This window comes from Pseudophryne corroboree, chromosome 1 (genome assembly GCF_028390025.1).
Source record: "Pseudophryne corroboree isolate aPseCor3 chromosome 1, aPseCor3.hap2, whole genome shotgun sequence".
Classification (NCBI taxonomy): Eukaryota; Metazoa; Chordata; class Amphibia; order Anura; family Myobatrachidae; genus Pseudophryne; species Pseudophryne corroboree.
The window spans coordinates 1074658870-1074681644 of NC_086444.1; the positions used below are offsets into that span (position 1 = coordinate 1074658870).

Consider the following 22775-nt stretch of genomic DNA (forward strand, 5'->3'; position numbering starts at 1 on the left):
AGAGTTTAAGTCTAAAATTGTCGGGAATTCGAACTCTCTCCCCACCCTCGAGTTCATTGAATTGTTCTGACCATTATAACCTATAGGGAGAACAAATTGTCAGGAATTGTATATACATCGCCGACTACAACCGAACATCGCCGACTAAACAGTCACATTGGTGAGAATTGAATTAGTGGGAATTCCAATTGTCGACAAAACTTAAGTAAACTAGCGGAATTGGCAACTAGTCATCGAATTGAATTGACCCATAGTGTTGGCCAGTTAGCCTGTTGTGTGATCTGTAAGGTCCTTGATTGTACCTGAGCAAGTTTTCTCTAACGTCCTAGTGGATGCTGGGGACTCCGAAAGGACCATGGGGAATAGCGGCTCCGCAGGAGACTGGGCACAAAAGTAAAAAGCTTTAGGACTACCTGGTGTGCACTGGCTCCTCCCCCTATGACCCTCCTCCAAGCCTCAGTTAGATTTTTGTGCCCGAACGAGACGGGTGCAGGCTAAGGGGCTCTCCTGAGCTGCTTAGTGGAAAAGTTTAAAGTAGGTTTTTTTATTTTCAGTGAGACCTGCTGGCAACAGGCTCACTGCATCGAGGGACTAAGGGGAGAGAAGCGAACTCACCTGCGTGCAGAGTGGATTGGGCTTCTTAGGCTACTGGACATTAGCTCCAGAGGGACGATCACAGGCCCAGCCATGGATGGGTCCCGGAGCCGCGTCACCGGCCCCCTTACAGAGCCAGAAGACTGAAGAGGTCCGGAAAATCGGCGGCAGAAGACGTCCTTTCTTCTATAAGGTAGCGCACAGCACCGCAGCTGTGCGCCATTGCTCTCATGCACACTTCACACTCCGGTCACTGAGGGTGCAGGGCGCTGGGGGGGGCGCCCTGAGACGCAATAAAACACCTTTTTGTTGGCAAAAAAAATACATCACATATAGCTCCTGGGCTATATGGATGCATTTAACCCCTGCCAAATTTCCATAGAAAAGCGGGAGAAAGGCCGCCGTGAAGGGGGCGGAGCCTATCTCCTCAGCACACTGGCGCCATTTTTCCTCACAGCTCCGTTGGAGGAAGGCTCCCTGACTCTCCCCTGCAGTCCTGCACTACAGAAACAGGGTAAAACAAAGAGAGGGGGGCACTAAATTGGCATAGAAATATATACAGCAGCTATATTAGGGAAAAACACTTATATAAGGTTATCCCTGTATATATATAGCGCTCTGGTGTGTGCTGGCAAACTCTCCCTCTGTCTCCCCAAAGGGCTAGTGGGGTCCTGTCCTCTATCAGAGCATTCCCTGTGTGTGTGCTGTGTGTCGGTACGTTGTGTCGACATGTATGAGGAGGAAAATGGTGTGGAGGCGGAGCAATTGCCTGTGTTAGTGATGTCACCCCCTAGGGAGTCGACACCTGACTGGATGGTCTTATGGAAAGATTTACGTGATAGTGTCAGCACTTTACAAAAGACTGTTGACGACATGAGACAGCCGGCAAATCAGTTAATACCTGTACAGGCGTCTCAAACACCGTCAGGGGCTATAAAGCGCCCGTTACCTCAGGTCGATACAGACACAGACACGGTCACTGACTCCAGTGTCGACGGTGAGGAAACAAACGTATTTTCCAGTAGGGCCACACGTTACATGATCACGGTAATGAAGGAGGTTTTGAACATTTCTGATACTACAAGTACCACAAAAAAGGGTATTATGTGGGGTGTGAAAAAACTACCCGTAGTTTTTCCCGAATCAGATGAATTGAATGAGGTGTGTGATGAAGCGTGGGTTTCCCCCGATAAGAAACTGCTAATTTCTAAAAAATTATTGGCATTATACCCTTTCCCGCCAGAGGTTAGGGCGCGTTGGGAAACACCCCCTAGAGTGGATAAGGCGCTCACACGCTTATCAAAACAAGTGGCGTTACCGTCTCCTGATACGGCCGCCCTAAAGGAACCAGCTGATAGAAAGCTGGAAAATATCCTTAAGAGTATATACACACATACTGGTATTATACTACGACCAGCAATCGCCTCAGCCTGGATGTGCAGTGCTGGGATGGCTTGGTCGGATTCCCTGACTGAAAATATTGATACCCTGGACAGGGACAATATATTATTGACTATAGAGCATTTAAAGGATGCATTCCTATATATGCGAGATGCACAGAGAGACATTTGCACTCTGGCATCAAGAGTAAGTGCGATGTCCATTTCTGCCAGAAGAGGATTATGGACGCGACAGTGGTCAGGGGATGCGGATTCCAAACGGCATATGGAAGTATTGCCGTATAAAGGGGAGGAGTTATTTGGGGGCGGTCTATCGGACCTGGTGGCCACGGCAACGGCTGGGAAATCCACCTTTTTACCCCAAGTCACCTCGCAGCAGAAAAAGATACCGTCTTTTCAGGCTCAGTCCTTTCGTCCCCATAAGGGCAAGCGGGCAAAAGGCCACTCATATCTGCCCCGGGGCAGAGGAAGGGGAAAAAAGACTGCAACAGACAGCATCTTCCCACGAACAGAAGCCCTCCCCCGCTTCTGCCAAGTCCTCAGCATGACGCTGGGGCCTTACAAGCGGACTCAGGCACGGTGGGGGCCCGTCTCAAGATTTTCAGAGCGCAGTGGGCTCACTCGCAAGTGGACCCCTGGATCCTGCAGGTAGTATCTCAGGGGTACAAATTGGAATTCGAGACGTCTCCCCCTCGCCGGTTCCTGAAGTCTGCTTTACCAACGTCTACCCCCGACAGGGAGGCGGTATTGGAAGCCATTCACAAGCTGTATTCCCAGCAAGTGATAATCAAGGTACCCCTCCTACAACAGGGAAAGGGGTATTACTCCACGCTGTTTGTGGTACCGAAGCCGGACGGCTCGGTGAGACCCATTTTAAATCTGAAAGCCTTGAACACTTACATAAAAAGGTTCAAGTTCAAGATGGAGTCACTCAGAGCAGTGATAGCGAACCTGGAAGAAGGGGACTACATGGTGTCTCTGGACATCAAGGATGCTTACCTCCATGTCCCAATTTGCCCTTCTCACCAAGGGTACCTCAGGTTTGTGGTACAGAACTGTCACTATCAGTTTCAGACGCTGCCGTTTGGATTGTCCACGGCACCCCGGGTCTTTACCAAGGTAATGGCCGAAATGATGATTCTTCTTCGAAGAAAAGGCGTCTTAATTATCCCTTACTTGGACGATCTCCTGATAAGGGCAAGGTCCAGAGAACAGTTAGAGGTCGGAGTAGCACTATCTCAAATAGTACTACGACAGCACGGATGGATTCTAAATATTCCAAAATCGCAGCTGATTCCGACGACACGTCTGCTGTTCCTAGGGATGATTCTGGACACAGTACAGAAAAAGGTGTTTCTCCCGGAAGAGAAAGCCAAGGAGTTATCCGACCTAGTCAGGAAGCTCCTAAGACCAGGCCAGGTGTCAGTGCATCAGTGCACAAGGGTCCTGGGAAAGATGGTGGCTTCTTACGAAGCGATTCCATTCGGCAGATTCCACGCAAGAACTTTTCAGTTGGATCTGCTAGACAAATGGTCCGGATCGCATCTTCAAATGCATCAGCGGATAACCCTGTCTCCAAGGACAAGGGTGTCTCTCCTGTGGTGGTTACAGAGTGCTCATCTCCTAGAGGGCCGCAGATTCGGCATTCAGGATTGGGTCCTGGTGACCACGGATGCCAGCCTGAGAGGCTGGGGAGCAGTCACACAGGGAAAAAATTTCCAGGGCTTGTGGTCAAGCATGGAAACGTCACTTCACATAAATATCCTGGAACTAAGGGCCATTTACAATGCCCTAAGTCAGGCAAGGCCTCTGCTTCAGGGTCAGCCAGTATTGATCCAGTCGGACAACATCACGGCAGTCGCCCACGTAAACAGACAGGGCGGCACAAGAAGCAGGAGGGCAATGACGGAAGTGGCAAGGATTCTTCGCTGGGCGGAAAATCATGTGATAGCACTGTCAGCAGTGTTCATTCCGGGAGTGGACAACTGGGAAGCAGACTTCCTCAGCAGACACAATCTCCACCCGGGGGAGTGGGGACTTCACCCAGAAGTCTTCCACATGATTGTAAACCGTTAGGAAAAACCAAAGGTGGACATGATGGCGTCTCGCCTCAACAAAAAACTGGACAGATATTGCTCCAGGTCAAGGGACCCTCAGGCAATAGCTGTTGACGCTCTGGTAACACCGTGGGTGTACCGGTCAGTGTACGTGTTCCCTCCTCTTCCTCTCATACCAAAAGTACTGAGAATCATAAGAAGGAGAGGAGTAAAGACTATACTCGTGGCTCCGGATTGGCCAAGAAGGACTTGGTACCCGAAAATTCAAGAGATGCTCACGGAAGAACCGTGGCCTCTACCTCTAAGACAGGACCTGCTCCAGCAGGGACCATGTCTGTTCCAAGACTTACCGCGGCTGCGTTTGACGGCATGGCGGTTGAACGCCGGATTCTGAAGGAAAAAGGCATTCCGGATGAAGTCATCCCTACCCTGATCAAAGCCAGGAAGGATGTAACCGTACAACATTATCACCGTATTTGGCGTAAATATGTTGCGTGGTGCGAGGCCAGGAAGGCCCCTACAGAGGAATTTCAACTGGGTCGATTCCTGCATTTCCTGCAAACAGGACTGTCTATGGGCCTCAAATTAGGGTCCATTAAGGTTCAAATTTCGGCCCTGTCGATATTCTTCCAAAAAGAACTAGCTTCTGTTCCTGAAGTTCAGACGTTTGTCAAGGGAGTACTGCATATACAGCCTCCTTTTGTGCCTCCAGTGGCACCTTGGGATCTCAATGTAGTTTTGGGATTCCTAAAATCACATTGGTTTGAACCACTCACCACTGTGGACTTGAAATATCTCACATGGAAAGTGGTGATGCTGTTAGCCCTGGCTTCAGCCAGGCGTGTATCAGAATTGGCGGCTTTATCTTATAAAAGCCCGTACCTAATTTTTCATACGGACAGGGCAGAATTGAGGACTCGTCCTCAATTTCTACCTAAGGTGGTTTCAGCATTTCACTTAAACCAACCTATTGTGGTGCCTGCGGCTACTAGGGACTTGGAGGATTCCAAGTTGCTGGACGTAGTCAGGGCCCTGAAAATATATGTTTCCAGGACGGCTGGAGTCAGAAAATCTGACTCGCTGTTTATCCTGTATGCACCCAACAAGCTGGGTGCTCCTGCTTCTAAGCAGACGATTGCTCGTTGGATTTGTAGTACAATTCAGCTTGCACATTCTGTGGCAGGCCTGCCACAGCCAAAATCTACAAAAGCCCATTCCACAAGGAAAGTGGGCTCATCTTGGGCGGCTGCCCGAGGGGTCTCGGCTTTACAACTTTGCCGAGCAGCTACTTGGTCAGGGGCAAACACGTTTGCTAAATTCTACAAATTTGATACCCTGGCTGAGGAGGACCTGGAGTTCTCTCATTCGGTGCTGCAGAGTCATCCGCACTCTCCCGCCCGTTTGGGAGCTTTGGTATAATCCCCATGGTCCTTTCGGAGTCCCCAGCATCCACTAGGACGTTAGAGAAAATAAGAATTTACTTACCGATAATTCTATTTCTCATAGTCCGTAGTGGATGCTGGGCGCCCATCCCAAGTGCGGATTGTCTGCATTACTTGTACATAGTTATTGTTACAAAAATCGGGTTTTTGTTGTTGTGAGCCATCTTTTCAGAGGCTCCTTCTGTTATCATATTGTTAACTGGGTTCAGATCACAAGTTGTACGGTGTGATTGGTGTGGCTGGTATGAGTCTTACCCGGGATTCAAAATCCTTCCTTATTGTGTACGCTCGTCCGGGCACAGTATCTTAACTGAGGCTTGGAGGAGGGTCATAGGGGGAGGAGCCAGTGCACACCAGGTAGTCCTAAAGCTTTTTACTTTTGTGCCCAGTCTCCTGCGGAGCCGCTATTCCCCATGGTCCTTTCGGAGTCCCCAGCATCCACTACGGACTATGAGAAATAGAATTATCGGTAAGTAAATTCTTATTATTATTGGTTACTCTACGGCTGGGTACACACTTAATGATGTGTACCCAGCCCGACATCAGTGCCAACAAGACCTGGCATGTGGTAAGTGTATACACGCTTGCCAATGTTGGGTCAGATGGGAGGACTCGCATGACATGCAGCATTCTGCAGCGTGTCATCGCTAGCAACATCCCCCATCAACCCAGCTGCAGGGCCGATGGAGGATGTCGCTAGCGACCCATGGGAGTGCGCACCTCACGGGTACATACTAAATAATGTACCAGATATATCGCTACGATCTGTGGGATTGGACGACATATCGTCTAGTGTGTACCCAGCTTTAGGGTATGATCACTTATCCAAGGCAGGTATTTTAATAATTAAATTATATTGTTTGTGAAAATATTCCGTTCAATTTCGTGTTAAGTGTTAATGTATAAATCTGATAAAATGTTGCTTTTATTTTTTAAGGTGTAATGTTACAAAAAGGTAGGATTTTGACAGGGTGTGATGATTTTCAATAGGCACTGTAAATTTGACGTCTCAGAGTTACGATCTTTTGCTCATGTAACCACTGAACACATGCGTGGCATTCTTACTGCAATGGAAATCAAATATCGTTCAGGAAGTTCTCACAAATGTGTTGCTCTTGTAGATTGTGAGAGTCCCAGACCATCACGATTCCTCCACCATGTTTGACAGTTTGTGTCACAGTGGTTTATGTACTAAGCATCGTCTTGTAACTTCTTAGTATGTATAAGCCTGAAATTTAAAAGCGATGATTTAACAGGCAAAATAAGCTTATATTTAATAAATACACTCAACAGTGTACAAAAAAACCTGTGGTGAACAAAAGTGTTTGGTCTGTAATACCGTGGTCCAGTCCTCAGTAGTCAACTGGCGGTGCTACATTGCCTAGGCAAGCCTTTTTTTTTTTCATTTCTGCAGTATTGCAACCTCATTCTTCTTAAACTGTTTTAGTGGCTGAAGAGACCAACAAAATTTAGATTACCCCGTTAAAGTTACCATTTTGTGTTTTTCTTTTCTAGTAACACGCCATGCCCCCAAAGAAAAAACCGTCTGGTGCAGAATATCGAAAACGTAAGCGAGCAAGAGAGGAGGAAGCACGTAGGCTCTCCAATAACGATAAGAACTGGCTCACAACACCTGGTAATGATGCTGAAAGCTCTAACGTGGAGCCACCACTGCCAAAGATATCTAATATTAAGGAAGAACCTCATGACACCATTGAAACAGATAATGAGGGAATTTCTAATACTAAGCAAGAGATTAAGAAAGAACCTCATGACACCATTGAAACAGATAATGAGGGAATTTCTAATACTAAGCAAGAGATTAAGGAAGAACCTCATGACACCACTGAAACAGATAATGAGGGAATTTCTAATACTAAGCAAGAGATTAAGGAAGACCCTCATGACACCAGTGAAACTGAGGACGAGGGCTCCGATTTAGAAAATGATACAGACAGCACAACTATCCGTGTAGACAATAAAATGTTGGGACTTAAATTTGAAGATCCACAGACATGGCCTAACATAACCGATAAAGTGAGGTGCTATTTAGTAAAACATGGGCCAGAGCAACAAAAAGACGCAAATTTTGCTCTCTCGGCCAATAGTAACGGAAGGCGATTTAGCCGTGATTGGTTTTTTAAAACGCTACCTAATGGTGAAACGATGGAGCGTTCCTGGCTTATATATTCCACAGCACGGAGGGCTATCTTCTGTTTTCCCTGTATGCTTTTTGGAAAGAAATCACCTCTTACTCCAAACATTGCAAATCCTCAGAGAGGCTTCTCTAATTGGAGACATTTAAACCCCAGGCTAGTGGATCATGAAAAGTCTTCTGATCATTTTCAAAATTTTTTAAGTTGGCGGCTTTTGGAGAGGCAATTAACAAAGGGTTCTAGAATTTGCCAAGAATTTGAACCTGAAAAAGAGAAGTGGAACACAATTTTCAAAATACTTCTTGATGCAATTCTTTTCTGTGCCCAAAACAATCATGCTGTTCCTGGTTCATGTGACATTATGGAGGAACCCAATTCAGAAATAGTTTATGGTGTCATGAAACTCATTAGCCATTACAATTTTGAGTTAGCAGAACATATTGCAAAGTGTGAGAAGGACGGTGTTTCCTATTTTCCACCAGCCGTCCTAAATGAATTTGTTAACCTCCTTGGTAACACAGTGAGGAAGGAATTAATTAACAGAGTCAAAGAAGCCAAATACTATTCTATTATTTTCGACAGTTTTCCAGATACCACACACGAATACCAACTGTGTGAAATAATCCGGTATGTCCGGTTCTCTGATGGACAGTGCAGTGTAGAAGAGAGCTTCTTAGATTTTATTGGAATGGACGAGAAGACTAGCAGTGATTTCGCAACTGAAATAGGACTAAAGCTTAGCAAGGATGGATTAGATCCAGGTAATATGCGTGGACAGTGTTATGATAACTCGCCACATATGGCAGGCAAATACAGTAAAGTGCAGGCAAGACTGAAAAAAATGAACAATCTTGCTACAACTGTTCCAGGTTCTGCACGTTCGCTCAGCCAAGAAGTTGTCCATATAGCTAGTTCCCCTCTGGAAATGATAATGTTCTTTGGAGCTGTTCAGAGATTGTTTAATTTATTTGCTGTTTCAACAAGTAGATGGGAAACCTTAAACCGTATTCTCAAAATCACACTGCAAGCTCAGAGTGACACCAGATGGTCATCAGAAGCTTCTGCTGTCAGATCATTAAGTGACCAATTGCCAGGAGTTCTCGATGAACTGTACGAGATATATGAAAATTCAGGTTCATGCCCAGAAGCGGTTTCATGGGCCGATGAACTGATAGATCAAATTAATTTTAAATATGTTTGCTTCCTTATTATGTGGCGTCAAATTTTAAGTAGTGTTGACACTGTGAGCCAAGCTTTGCAACAGAAGGGAGTATCGGTTGATCAAGCTGCAAAACTGATAGGCAGACTTGTGAACGTACTACAACAAATGCGCGAAGAAGGGGTTGATCCTATAATGAAAGAGGCTGCAAATCTTGCTCAGTCCATGGACCTTCCTGTAGAATTTCCTGTTAAGAGGAAAATAACTATTCACAAAAATGAAGCGAAGGATGAAGATTTTGATACGACCAATGAGCAGGATTTCAGAAGACGATTCATTAATCTAATTGATGCTCTGATTGCGCGGTTCAAGTGGCGTTGCGAAATACTTACTGAGATCTCTTCAGACTTTGAGTTCCTTACTGGGCCTGCCCTCTCAAGCATGCCACTAAATGCCCTGAAGAAGTGTGCTTCTGACTTGGCCATAAAGTACTGTAATGATCTCAGTGCTTCTGAAATCGTGGCCGAGATCGAGAGTTTTAAATCTTGTGTGCCTTCCATCATCCCAGATTGCAGCACAGCAACTGCACAGGACATCTTGCAGCAGATACACAAGAGGGACCTGGTTTCTGTATATCCCTCTATTTATATTGCTCTGAGAATTTTCCTTAGTATCCCGGTTACCGTACCGTCTTGTGAAGAGAACATCAGTATTTTCAATTCAGTGGAGGAGTACTTGAGGTCTATGAGCGGACAAGAATGTTATTCAAACATGGCAATTCTCTCTATCGAACACAAATTAACAAGTTCTATTAACTTTGACTCTGTGATAGAAGAGTTTGCAAGTGTGATGGCTAGGAAGGCAATCCTTTAAATTCAACTGTCACGAGGGACCAATGTCTGCGAATCTGCCACATTAGATTGTAAAAGGGGCTCAGTAATAGTTGCAGAATAGCTTGCTAGGGATCCTTGCTAGTTGCAAAGGAAAGTCAAGTCTTGTTCATATGAATATGGAGAGTTGGATTCAATCCAGTGATTCAGGGTGACTCAAGGAGTACTTAATTTGTCCGTTGTCATTGTTCCAGAAGCCTGTTGTTGATATTGCTCTCCCTGCACTTTACCATATTGTAAGGAAAGTCCCTGAAGGACTGTTCTAGCCAGAAGTACCGACTTTCATTACCCAACATTGCTGGGACTTCTCCTCCCTCACTTTTCTCTAATGTACATTTAGTAGTGATTACCCCTGTTCACTACACTTAACCATTTTGTATAAGGAACATAACAGCCCTACTGATTGCTACAAAAGGAACATGACTCACACCAATATGATAGAGTGGCATTGGCACTATTGTGTTGCAGGAGGTATACCTGCCTACTTCTGTTGCATCCCCCCATCAAAGTCACCTGGTGATTGCAGTCTTAAAGTGCATATAGTTAATTATAGTGTGCTAGTGTTATAAACTTGCTCCTGTTATTAATATTTGTAAGCTACTCTTCCTTTATTTCAGTTGTATGCCTTTCTGTTCTTGGCTTTTAGGGACACTATTACAGCTGGCCTCGCTTGTTTGTAGAGAGAGACATTTATATACACTACCTACTTTTAGCCAAGTGTTAGGCCATAGGTTGTCAGGCCTATATTTTAATAAATAAGCGTTATTTCCTTTTAACTCTGTGTGTGTTTCTGAAAGAGTTTTTCCTTTGTAAGGAAGTATGGTGGAGTTTCCACCTAGAACTCCTGAGCAGGGTTGCAAGTAAATAGAGCATACCCTGCTCAAAAGAAGCGTGCATGTAAAAAGATGCATATATTCACCCATATGCAGAATTGTACCCATCACCTGATTCTACTGTACCTGCACATGCAAAAGCTGTTCCTCCAAATAGAAGTGTGTTCTCTCATGCCCAGGTCTGCACAGCCTGCATTTCAGTGGACATGTCCTCACTGAATTTTGCCTAGGCAAGTTCAACCCCAGATCTGTAAAAACCTGTAACCATCTTTGGAAATAAGGAAGAGCTAGTAGGATATAGTAGATTTATCCACAGAGAAATTCTCCAACAGAAAGTATTATTTAACTATTTAATAGGTGTCGCAAGAGAGCCACAGCACTATACAAAGGGAGGCACATAGCACCGTTGCAAAGTACACAGGTCTTCAGACTAAGGGGTCTATTTACTAGCCTCGGATGAAGATAAAGTACCAGGCAATCCGCTCCTAACTGTCATTTCTCTAACGTCCTAGTGGATGCTGGGGACTCCGTCAGGACCATGGGGAATAGCGGCTCCGCAGGAGACAGGGCACAAAAGCAAGCTTTTAGGATCACATGGTGTGTACTGGCTCCTCCCCCTATGACCCTCCTCCAAGCCTCAGTTAGGTTTTTGTGCCCGGCCGAGAAGGGTGCAATCTAGGTGGCTCTCTTAAAGAGTTACTTAGAAAAAGTTTTTAGGTTCTTTATTTTCAGTGAGTCCTGCTGGCAACAGGCTCACTGCATCGAGGGACTTAGGGGAGAGATTTTCAACTCACCTGCGTGCAGGATGGATTGGATTCTTAGGCTACTGGACATAGCTCCAGAGGGAGTCGGAACACAGGGCTCGCCCTGGGGTTCGTCCCGGAGCCGCGCCGCCGACCCCCCTTGCAGACGCTGAAGATGAAGAGGTCCGGAACCAGGCGGCAGAAGACTCTCAGTCTTCATCAGGTAGCGCACAGCACTGCAGCTGTGCGCCATTGTTGTCAGCACACTTCACACAGCGGTCACGGAGGGTGCAGGGCGCTGGAGGGGGGCGCCCTGAGCAGCAATGTATAATACCTGTATGGCGAAAAATACATCACATATAGCCCTTGAGGCTATATGGATGTATTTAACCCCTGCCAGATATCTAAAACTCCGGAGAAGAAGCCCGCCGAAAAGGGGGCGGGGCCTATTCTCCTCAGCACACAGCGCCATTTTCCCTCGCAGAAAGGCTGGTGGGAAGGCTCCCATGCTCTCCCCTGCACTGCACTACAGAAACAGGGTTAAAACAGAGAGGGGGGGCACTGATTTGGCGATATGTATATATATTAAAATGCTATAAGGGAGGAACACTTATATAAAGGTTGTCCCTGGATAATTATAGCGTTTTGGTGTGTGCTGGCAAACTCTCCCTCTGTCTCCCCAAAGGGCTAGTGGGTCCTGTCCTCTATCAGAGCATTCCCTATGTGTGTGCTGTATGTCGGTACGTGTGTGTCGACATGTATGAGGAAAATATTGGTGAGGAGGCGGAGCAAATTGCCTGTATGGTGATGTCACTCTCTAGGGAGTCGACACCGGAATGGATGGCTTATTTATGGAAATTACGTGACAATGTCAACACGCTGCAAGCCGGTTGACGACATGAGAGGGCCGGCGAACAAATTAGTATCTGTCCAGGCGTCTCAAACACCGTCAGGGGCTGTAAAATGCCCATTTACCTCAGTCGGTCGACACAGACCCAGACACGGACACTGATTTCAGTGTCGACGGTGAAGAAACAAACGTATTTTCTTTTAGGGCCACACGTTAAGGGCAATGAAGGAGGTGTTACATATTTCTGATACTCCAAGTACCACAAAAAAGGGTATTATGTGTGAGGTGAAAAAACTACCTGTAGTTTTTCCTGAATCAGATAAATTAAATGAAGTGTGTGATGATGCGTGGGTTTCCCCCGATAGAATATTATTGGCGGTATACCCTTTCCCGCCTGAAGTTAAGGCACGGTGGGAAACACCCCTCAGGGTGGATAAGGCGCTCGCACGCTTATCAGAACAAGTAGCGGTACCATCTACGGATAGGGCCGTACTTAAGGAGCCAGCTGATAGGAGGCTGAAAAATATCCTAAAAAGTATACACACACATGCTGGTGTTATACTGCGACCAGCGATCGCCTCAGCCTGGATGTGCAGAGCTGAGGTGGCTTGGTCGGATTCCCTGACTAAAAATATTGATACCTTTGACAGGGACAGTATTTTATTGACTATAGAGCATTTAAAGGATGCATTTCTATATATGCGAGATGCGCAGAGGGATATTTGCACTCTGGCATCAAGAGTAAATGCGATGTCCATATCTGCAAGAAGATGTTTATGGACACGACAGTGGTCAGGTGATGCAGATTCCAAACGGCACAAAGATGTATTGCCGTATAAAGGGGAGGAGTTATTTGGGGTCGGTCCATGGGACCTGGTGGCCAGGGCAACTGCTGGAAAATCCACAGTTTTTTACCCTAAGTCACATCTCTGCAGAAAAAGACACCGTCTTTTCAGCCTCAGTCCTTTCGTCCCTATAAGAGTCATATCTGCCCAGGGATAGAGGAAAGGGAAGAAGACTGCAGCAGGCAGCCCATTCCCAGGAACAGAAGCCTTCCACCGCTTCTACCAAGTTCTCAGCATGACGCTGGGACCGTACAGGACCCCTGGATCCTACAAGTAGTATCCAAGGGGTACAGATTGGAATGTCGAGAGGTTTCCCCCCTCGCAGGTTCCTGTAGTCTGCTGTACCAATGTCTCCCTCCGACAGGGAGGCAGTATTGAAAACAATTCACAAGCTGTATTCCCAGCAGGTGATAATAAAATTACCCCTCCGACAACAAGGAAAGGGGTATTACTCCACACTATATGGTGGTACTGAAGGCTAGGTGAGACCTATTCTAAATCTGAAAAATTTGAACACTTACAAGGGTTCAAATCCAGATGGAGTCACTCAGAGCAGTGATAGCAAAGAACAAGGGGACTAGATGGTGTCCCGGGACATCAGGGATGCTTACCTCCATGTCCCAAAATTTGCCTTTTCTCACCAAGCGTACCTCAGGTTCGTGGTACAGAACTGTCACTATCAGTTTCAAGACGATGCCGTTGGATTGTCCAAGGCACCCCGGGTCCTTACCAAGGTAATGACCGAAAGGAGGATTCGTCTTCAAAGAAAATGGACGACCTCCTGATAAGAACAAGGTCCAGAGAACAGTTGGAGGTCGGAGTAGCACTATCTCAAGTAGTTCTACGACAGCACGGGTGGATTCTAAATATTCCAAAACCGCAGTTGTTCCGACGACACGTCTGCTGGTCCTAGGGATGATTCTGGACACAGTCCAGGAAAAGGTGTTTCTCCCAGAGGAGAAAGCCAGGGAGTTATCCGAGCTAATCGGGATCCTCCTAAAACCAGGAAAAGTGTCAGTGCATCATTGCACAAGAGTCCTGGTAAAAATGGTGGCTTATTACGAAGCGCTTCCATTCGGCAGATTTCACGCAAGAACTCTTCAGTGGGATCTGCTGGACAAATGGTCCGGATCGCATCTTCAGATGCATCAGCGGATAACCCTATATCCAAGGACAAGGGTGTCTCTCCTGTGGTGATTACAGAGTGCTCATCTTCTAGAGGGCCGCAGATTCGGCATTCAGGATTGGATGCTCGTGACCACGGAGGCCAGCCTGAGAGGCTGGGGAGCAGTCACACAAGGAGTGTGATCAAGTCTGGAGAATTCTCTCCACATAAATATACTGGAGCTAAGAGCAAATTTATAATGCTCTAAGCTTAGCAAGACCTCTGCTTCAAGGTCAGCCGGTATTGATCCAGTGGGATAACATCACGGCAGTCGCCCACGTAAACAGAAAGGGCGGCACAAGAAGCAGGAGGGCAGTGGCAAAACTGCAAGGATTTTTCGCTAGGCGGAAAATCATGTGATAACACTGTCAGCAGTGTTCATTCCGGGAGTGGACGACTGGGAAGCAGACTTCCTCAGCAGGCACGACCTCCACCCGGGAGAGGGGGAACTTCATCGGGAAGTTTTCCGCATGATTGTGAACCGTTGGGAAAGACCAAAGGTGGACATGATGGCGTCCCGCCCGAACAAAAAATGGGACAGGTATTGCGCCAGGTCACGAGACCTTCAGGCGATAGCTGTGGACGTCCTGGTAACACCGTGGGTGTAACAGTCGGTGTATGTGTTCCCTCCTCTGCTTCTCATAACCAAGGTATTGAGAATTATAAGACATAGAGGAGTAAGAACTATACTCGTGGCTCCGGATTGGCCAAGAGGGACTTGGTAACCGGAACTTCAAGAGATGCTCACAGAGGACTAATGGCCTCGGGAGCTAAGAAGGGATTTGCTTTCAGCAAGTACCATGTCTGTTCCAAGAGGAACCGTGGCATCGGCCTTTAAGAAAGGACCTGCTCCAGCAGGGACCTTGTCTGTTCCAAGACTTACCGCGACTGCGTTTGACGGCATGGCGGTTTGAACGCCGGATCCTAAGGGAAAAGGCATTCCGGAAGAGGTCATACCTACCCTGGTCAAAGCCAGGAAGGAGGTGACCGCACAACGTTATCACCACATGTGGTAAAAATATGTTGCGTGGGTGAGGCCAGGAAGGCCCCACGAAAAAATTTCAACTAGGTCGATTTCTGCACTTCCTGCAAACAGGAGTGTCTATGAGCCTAAAATTGGGTCCATTACGGTTCAAGTTTCGGCCCTATAGATTTTCTTCCAGAAAGAATTGGCTTCAGTTCCTGAAGTCCAGACGTTTGTCAAGGGAGTATTGCATATACAGCCCTTGTGTGCCTCCAGTGGCACCGTGGGATCTCAACGTAGTGTTGGGATTCCTCAAATCATATTGGTTTGAACCACTCAAATCTGTGGATTTGAAATATCTCACATGGAAAGTGACCATGCTGTTGGCCCTGGCCTAGGCCAGGCGATTGTCAAAATTGGCGGCTTTGTCTTACAAAAGCCCATATTTGATTTTCCATTCGGACAGGGCATAACTGCGGACTCGTCCCCAGTTTCTTCCTAAGGTGGTGTCAGCGTTTCACCTGAAACAACCTATTGTGGTGCCTGCGGCTACTAGGGACTTGGAGGACTCCAAGTTGCTAGACGTTGTCAGGGCCCTGAAAATATATATATATATATATAATTCCAGGACGGCTGGAGTCAGAAAGTCTGACTTGCTGTTTATATTGTAGGCACCCAAAAAGCTGGGTGCTCCTGCTTCTAAGCAGACTATTGCTCGTTGGATTTGTAGTACAATTCAGCTTGCACATTCTGTGGCAGGCCTGCCACAGCCAAAATCTGTAAATGCCCATTCCACAAGGAAAGTGGGCTCATCTTGGGCGGCTGCCCGAGGGGTCTCGGCTTTACAACTTTGCCGAGCAGCTACTTAGTCAGGGGCAAAACACGTTTGCTAAATTCTAAAAATTTGATACCCTGGCTGAGGAGGACCTGGAGTTCTCTCATTTGGTGCTGCAGAGTCATCCGCGCACTCCCGCCCGTTTGGGAGCTTTGGTATAATCCCCATGGTCCTGACGGAGTCCCCAGCATCCACTAGGACGTTAGAGAAAATAAGATTTTACTTACCGATAAATCTATTTCTCATAGTCCGTAGTGGATGCTGGGCGCCCATCCCAAGTGCGGAGTGTCTGCATTACTTGTACATAGTTATTGTTACAAAAAAAATCGGGTTATTATTGTTGTGAGCCATCTTTTTTAGAGGCTACTTCATTGTTATCATACTGTTAACTGGGTTCAAATCACAAGTTGTACGGTGTGATTGGTGTGGCTGGTATGAGTCTTACCCGGGATTCAAGATCCTTCCTTATTGTGTACGCTCGTCCGGGCACAGTACCTAACTGAGGCTTGGAGGAGGGTCATAGGGGGAGGAGCCAGTACACACCATGTGATCCTAAAAGCTTGCTTTTGTGCCCTGTCTCCTGCGGAGCCGCTATTCCCCATGGTCCTGACGGAGTCCCCAGCATCCACTACGGACTATGAGAAATAGATTTATCGGTAAGTAAAATCTTATTTTTGCAAACAGTCTGTAACATGGCAGTTAGGATCCGATTGGTGCTTTATCTCCGTCGACTTTATCTCCATCCAAGGCTTAGTAAATAGACCCCATACAAGAGCACAAATGATAATGCTCTTACAATTCTATAGGGGGCAGTGGGCAGACACAAAAGAGGAGTGGGAGCAGAGGTTTTTTTTTTTTTTTTTTTTTTTTAGAGAACAGATAGGACAAGGAGTGGTAAGTTTGAGTAAAGCAGAGTTTTGAGGGCACATTTGAATACGAAGCAATACCACCGAGATGTATGATCATCTCGGATGCCAACCTCTCTGGCAATCTCTGCTCTAGCCGCACAGTGCATCAGCCTAGTGCTGATGCGCTGTGTCTCGCCCCCCTGCCGGCTCACTGAACACGTACAAGATCTTTCTATTATCGCGATAACTTACATGCATCCTGGAGACAGCAGCAACAGCAGCCAGGGACAGCGCTGGGCAACAGGTGCAGCTGTTGAAATCGATAGCTGCAGGTGTCAGAAAAGTCCGTGCAACTGACATACATACATTGCCTGCCACATCATTATGCTACCTTTTAGATAGCAACGCCAATATAAACAGGGGCACATAGCGCCCCTGTCACTAAGCACGCAACACCTCTGTTAAACATGGGGAAAATACAACTTCACCCCCATATCGACTGTTTTTATGGTGTGTACACACGGTGAGATTTTTTCTTTCAATTTTGACTATATAGTCAAAATCGCAAGAAAAGTTAGTGCAAATCGCAAGGTGTTATGCCACTTGCGATCCCGATGCGCGGTCCCGCCAGGTCAGTGTCGCAAGAAAAGATAGACTGTGCCGGCAAGTCAATCCTTGCTAGATTGGTGTACTATCTAGTTCATCTCACATGTCAATTAAATCTCACATAAGCCAAAGTCGTAAGCACACATAGTCCACATCTCAAGAAACGTTAGTCAAAATCGGTGGTGCTGGGCTCCGGGGAGTTCAGGGGAAATCGCAAAGTGAAAATCGGGCATAGCAAGGATCTCACCGTGTGTACACACCCTTAGATTTACCTGACAGTGAGTTTCGGACGTTATTTCATCAATGTGTCTTCAAGATTTAATGTGGCATTTTTTTAGAAAAATTTTAAGATGATCAGATGAAACACTAAATGAACCAGATACCACCCCAAAAAAACATTTCTGTGACCTTGGAGTGAAATGTTGAAGCACATGAGGAATGCTTGCCTTATTGTATGGAGGTTTTTTTCTGATGTCAGAAATAAAAAAGGAAAAGTTTGTCCTCTCCACATAGCGACACAGAAAAGAACCCTTTTATATATATATTACTCTTTTTTTCCTTTCCTCTCCTCTCCATAAATTGATAACCTGTCAATTCAAATCCATTTGACCATCTGTTCTAGCACACACATCTCTCCCTCTGGTTTGATAATACTGAAATCAGACCAACTGCCTTCAGGGGATTGGGAATGCACCATACTCTTTCAGCCAACTTAGTTTTGTTTGACTTGAACACGGTAGAGAGGGCCATTTTGGGCCCAAAATGAATAGCCCGTGGGTTGTTGAAAGTCTTGTGGTTTGGCGATTTACAGCAGTAGTTTTAAATAAATACAGGATGAAAGTCCATGGTATTTCCCTTCAACATCCATGCAAGCAAGAACCTAATATGGTAAACCCTTGTAATTGGCTGGCCAGTGAATGGTGTTTCCTGTTAGCCAATCAAGTTAATTGACCTAATAAATGTGTTCACTTATACTCCTTTCACACTGTCAATGCCGGATCCCACCCGGGAATTGATAACGGGTCCTTCCCGAGTGGGATCCGGCATTGGACGCTGCCGCTGGCTTCCCTGACCCGGCAATATGCCGGGCTAGTTGCCATAGCATGGGGGGCGGAGCTGGCAGCGTTTGGGAGCAAATGGTTGATTGTCATTGGCTCTCATCCATTACCACATTTTCATTCCATCCAGCCAGATCTGGCAGATAATCTGCCACATGATTATTTCTCTAACGTCCTAGTGGATGCTGGGGACTCCGAAAGGACCATGGGGAATAGCGGCTCCGCAGGAGACTGGGCACAAAGTAAAAGCTTTAGGACTAGCTGGTGTGCACTGGCTCCTCCCCCTATGACCCTCCTCCAAGCCTCAGTTAAGATTTTGTGCCCGAACGAGAAGGGTGCAATCTAGGTGGCTCTCCTGAGCTGCTTAGAGTAAAAGTTTAAATAGGTTTTTTATTTTCAGTGAGACCTGCTGGCAACAGGCTCACTGCATCGAGGGACTAAGGGGAGAAGAAGCGAACTCACCTGCGTGCAGAGTGGATTGGGCTTCTTAGGCTACTGGACATTAGCTCCAGAGGGACGATCACAGGCCCAGCCATGGATGGGTCCCGGAGCCGCGCCGCCGGCCCCCTTACAGATGCTGAAGCAAGAAGAGGTCCATAAATCCGCGGCAGAAGACTTTCCTGTCTTCATAAGGTAGCGCACAGCACTGCAGCTGTGCGCCATTGCTCTCAGCACACTTCACACTTCGGTCACTGAGGGTGCAGGACGCTGGGGGGGGGTGCCCTGGGAAGCAATGAATTTACCTTATTTGGCAAAAAATACATCACATATAGCTCCTGGGCTATATGGATGTATTTAACCCCTGCCAGTTTTCCAGAAAAAAGCGGGAGAAGAGCCCGCCGTGAAGGGGGCGGGGCCTATCTCCTCAGCACACAGCGCCATTTTTCCCACACAGCTCCGCTGGTAGGAAGGCTCCCAGAATCTCCCCTGCATCCTGCAACTACAGAAACAGGGTAAAAAAGAGAGGGGGGCACTTATTTGGCAAAATAACAGATATAAGCAGCTATAAGGGATAGACACTTATTGTAAGGTTGTCCCTATACATATATAGCGCTCTGGTGTGTGCTGGCAAACTCTCCCTCTGTCTCCCCAAGGGGCTAAGTGGGTCCTGTCCTCTATCAGAGCATTCCCTGTGTGTGTGCTGGGTGTCTGTACGTGTGTGTCGACATGTATGAGGAGGAAAATGATGTGGAGGCGGAGCAATTGCCTATAATGGTGATGTCACCCCCTAGGGAGTCGACACCTGAATGGATGGCCGTAATTAAGGAATTACGTGACAGTGTCGGTACGTTACAGAAAACTGTTGACGACATGAGACAGCCGGCAGCTCAGTTAGTGCCTGTCCAGGCGTCTCAAACACCGTCAGGGGCTATTAAACGCCCGTTACCTCAGTGGGTCGACACGGACCCAGACACAGACACTGACTCCAGTGTCGACGGTGAAGAAACAAACGTATTTTCCAGTAGGGCCACACGTTACATGATCACGGCAATGAAGGAGGTTTTGCACATCTCTGATACTGCAAGTACCACAAAAAGGGGTATTATGTGGGGTGTGAAAAAACTACCCGTAGTTTTTCCTGAATCAGATGAATTGAATGAAGTGTGTGATGAAGCGTGGGTTACCCCCGACAAAAAACTGCTAATTTCTAAAAAATTATTGGCACTATATCCCTTCCCACCAGAGGTTAGGGCTCGTTGGGAAACACCCCCTAGGGTGGATAAGGCGCTCACACGCTTATCAAAACAAGTGGCGTTACCGTCTCCAGAAACGGCCGCCCTTAAGGAGCCAGCAGATAGGAGGCTGGAAAATATCCTTAAAAGTATATACACACATACTGGTGTTATACTGCGACCAGCAATCGCCTCAGCCTGGATGTGCAGTGCTGGGGTGGCTTGGTCGGATTCCCTGACTGAAAATATTGATACCCTGGACAGGGACAATATATTATTGACTATAGAGCATTTAAAGGATGCCTTCCTATATATGCGAGATGCACAGAGAGACATTTGCACTCTGGCATCAAGAGTAAGTGCGATGTCCATTTCTGCCAGAAGAGGATTATGGACGCGACAGTGGTCAGGGGATGCGGATTCCAAACGGCATATGGAAGTATTGCCGTATAAAGGGGAGGAGTTATTTGGGGGCGGTCTATCGGACCTGGTGGCCACGGCAACGGCTGGGAAATCCACCTTTTTACCCCAAGTCACCTCGCAGCAGAAAAAGATACCGCCTTTTCAGGCTCAGTCCTTTCGTCCCCATAAGGGCAAGCGGGCAAAAGGCCACTCATATCTGCCCCGGGGCAGAGGAAGGGGAAAAAGACTGCAACAGACAGCTTCTTCCCACAACCAGAAGCCCTCCCCCGCTTCTGCCAAGTCCTCAGCATGACGCTGGGGCCTTACAAGCGGACTCAGGCACGGTGGGGGCCCGTCTCAAGAATTTCAGCGCGCAGTGGGCTCACTCGCAAGTGGACCCCTGGATCCTGCAGGTAGTATCTCAGGGGTACAAATTGGAATTCGAGACGTCTCCCCCTCGCCGGTTCCTGAAGTCTGCTTTACCAACGTCTACCCCCGACAGGGAGGCGGTATTGGAAGCCATTCACAAGCTGTATTCCCAGCAAGTGATAATCAAGGTACCCCTCCTACAACAGGGAAAGGGGTATTACTCCACGCTGTTTGTGGTACCGAAGCCGGACGGCTCGGTGAGACCCATTTTAAATCTGAAAGCCTTGAACACTTACATAAAAAGGTTCAAGTTCAAGATGGAGTCACTCAGAGCAGTGATAGCGAACCTGGAAGAAGGGGACTACATGGTGTCTCTGGACATCAAGGATGCTTACCTCCATGTCCCAATTTGCCCTTCTCACCAAGGGTACCTCAGGTTTGTGGTACAGAACTGTCACTATCAGTTTCAGACGCTGCCGTTTGGATTGTCCACGGCACCCCGGGTCTTTACCAAGGTAATGGCCGAAATGATGATTCTTCTTCGAAGAAAAGGCGTCTTAATTATCCCTTACTTGGACGATCTCCTGATAAGGGCACGGTCCAGAGAACAGTTAGAGGTCGGAGTAGCACTATCTCAAATAGTACTACGACAGCACGGATGGATTCTAAAACCAGGCCAGGTGTCGGTGCATCAGTGCACAAGGGTCCTGGGAAAGATGGTGGCTTCTTACGAAGCGATTCCATTCGGCAGATTCCACGCAAGAACTTTTCAGTTGGATCTGCTAGACAAATGGTCCGGATCGCATCTTCAAATGCATCAGCGGATAACCCTGTCTCCAAGGACAAGGGTGTCTCTCCTGTGGTGGTTACAGAGTGCTCATCTCCTAGAGGGCCGCAGATTCGGCATTCAGGATTGGGTCCTGGTGACCACGGATGCCAGCCTGAGAGGCTGGGGAGCAGTCACACAGGGAAAAAATTTCCAGGGCTTGTGGTCAAGCATGGAAACGTCACTTCACATAAATATCCTGGAACTAAGGGCCATTTACAATGCCCTAAGTCAGGCAAGGCCTCTGCTTCAGGGTCAGCCAGTATTGATCCAGTCGGACAACATCACGGCAGTCGCCCACGTAAACAGACAGGGCGGCACAAGAAGCAGGAGGGCAATGACGGAAGTGACAAGGATTCTTCGCTGGGCGGAAAATCATGTGATAGCACTGTCAGCAGTGTTCATTCCGGGAGTGGACAACTGGGAAGCAGACTTCCTCAGCAGACACGATCTCCACCCGGGGGAGTGGGGACTTCACACAGAAGTCTTCCACATGATTGTGAACCGTTGGGAAAAACCAAAGGTGGACATGATGGCGTCCCGCCTCAACAAAAAACTGGACAGATATTGCGCCAGGTCAAGGGACCCTCAGGCAATAGCTGTGGACGCTCTGGTAACACAGTGGGTGTACCGGTCAGTGTATGTGTTCCCTCCTCTTCCTCTCATACCAAAAGTACTGAGAATCATAAGAAGGAGAGGAGTAAAGACTATACTCGTGGCTCCGGATTGGCCAAGAAGGACTTGGTACCCGGAAATTCAAGAGATGCTCACGGAAGACCCGTAGCCTCTACCTCTAAGACAGGACCTGCTCCAGCAGGGACCATGTCTGTTCCAAGACTTACCGCGGCTGCGTTTGGCGGTTGAACGCCGGATCCTGAAGGAAAAAGGCATTCCGGATGAAGTCATCCCTACCCTGATCAAAGCCAGGAAGGATGTAACCGTACAACATTATCACCGTATTTGGCGTAAATATGTTGCGTGGTGCGAGGCCAGGAAGGCCCCTACGGAGGAATTTCAACTGGGTCGATTCCTGCATTTCCTGCAAACAGGACTGTCTATG

General features: G+C 47.3%; 2 protein-coding genes across 3 annotated transcripts in view; both read left to right on the top strand.

The window, feature by feature from the left end:
- The window catches only part of LOC134926333 (uncharacterized), a 48444-nt gene extending 37970 nt beyond the window's left edge, over window positions 1–10474 (top strand). The window contains exon 3 of the mRNA XM_063920980.1: window positions 7009–10474. Within this exon, the coding sequence (XP_063777050.1) occupies window positions 7018–9681 (2664 nt within the window). The 5' untranslated portion in view covers window positions 7009–7017 and the 3' untranslated portion in view covers window positions 9682–10474. The remainder of the gene's footprint in view (window positions 1–7008) is intronic.
- The window catches only part of GUF1 (GTP binding elongation factor GUF1), a 178148-nt gene continuing 162413 nt past the window's right edge, over window positions 7041–22775 (top strand). Inside the window, exon 1 of one of the 2 annotated variants that reach the window (XM_063920983.1) lies at window positions 7041–7129. The gene's annotated coding sequence lies outside the window, so the exon portion shown is untranslated. The remainder of the gene's footprint in view (window positions 7130–22775) is intronic. The other variant, XM_063920982.1, reaches the window with a different exon arrangement.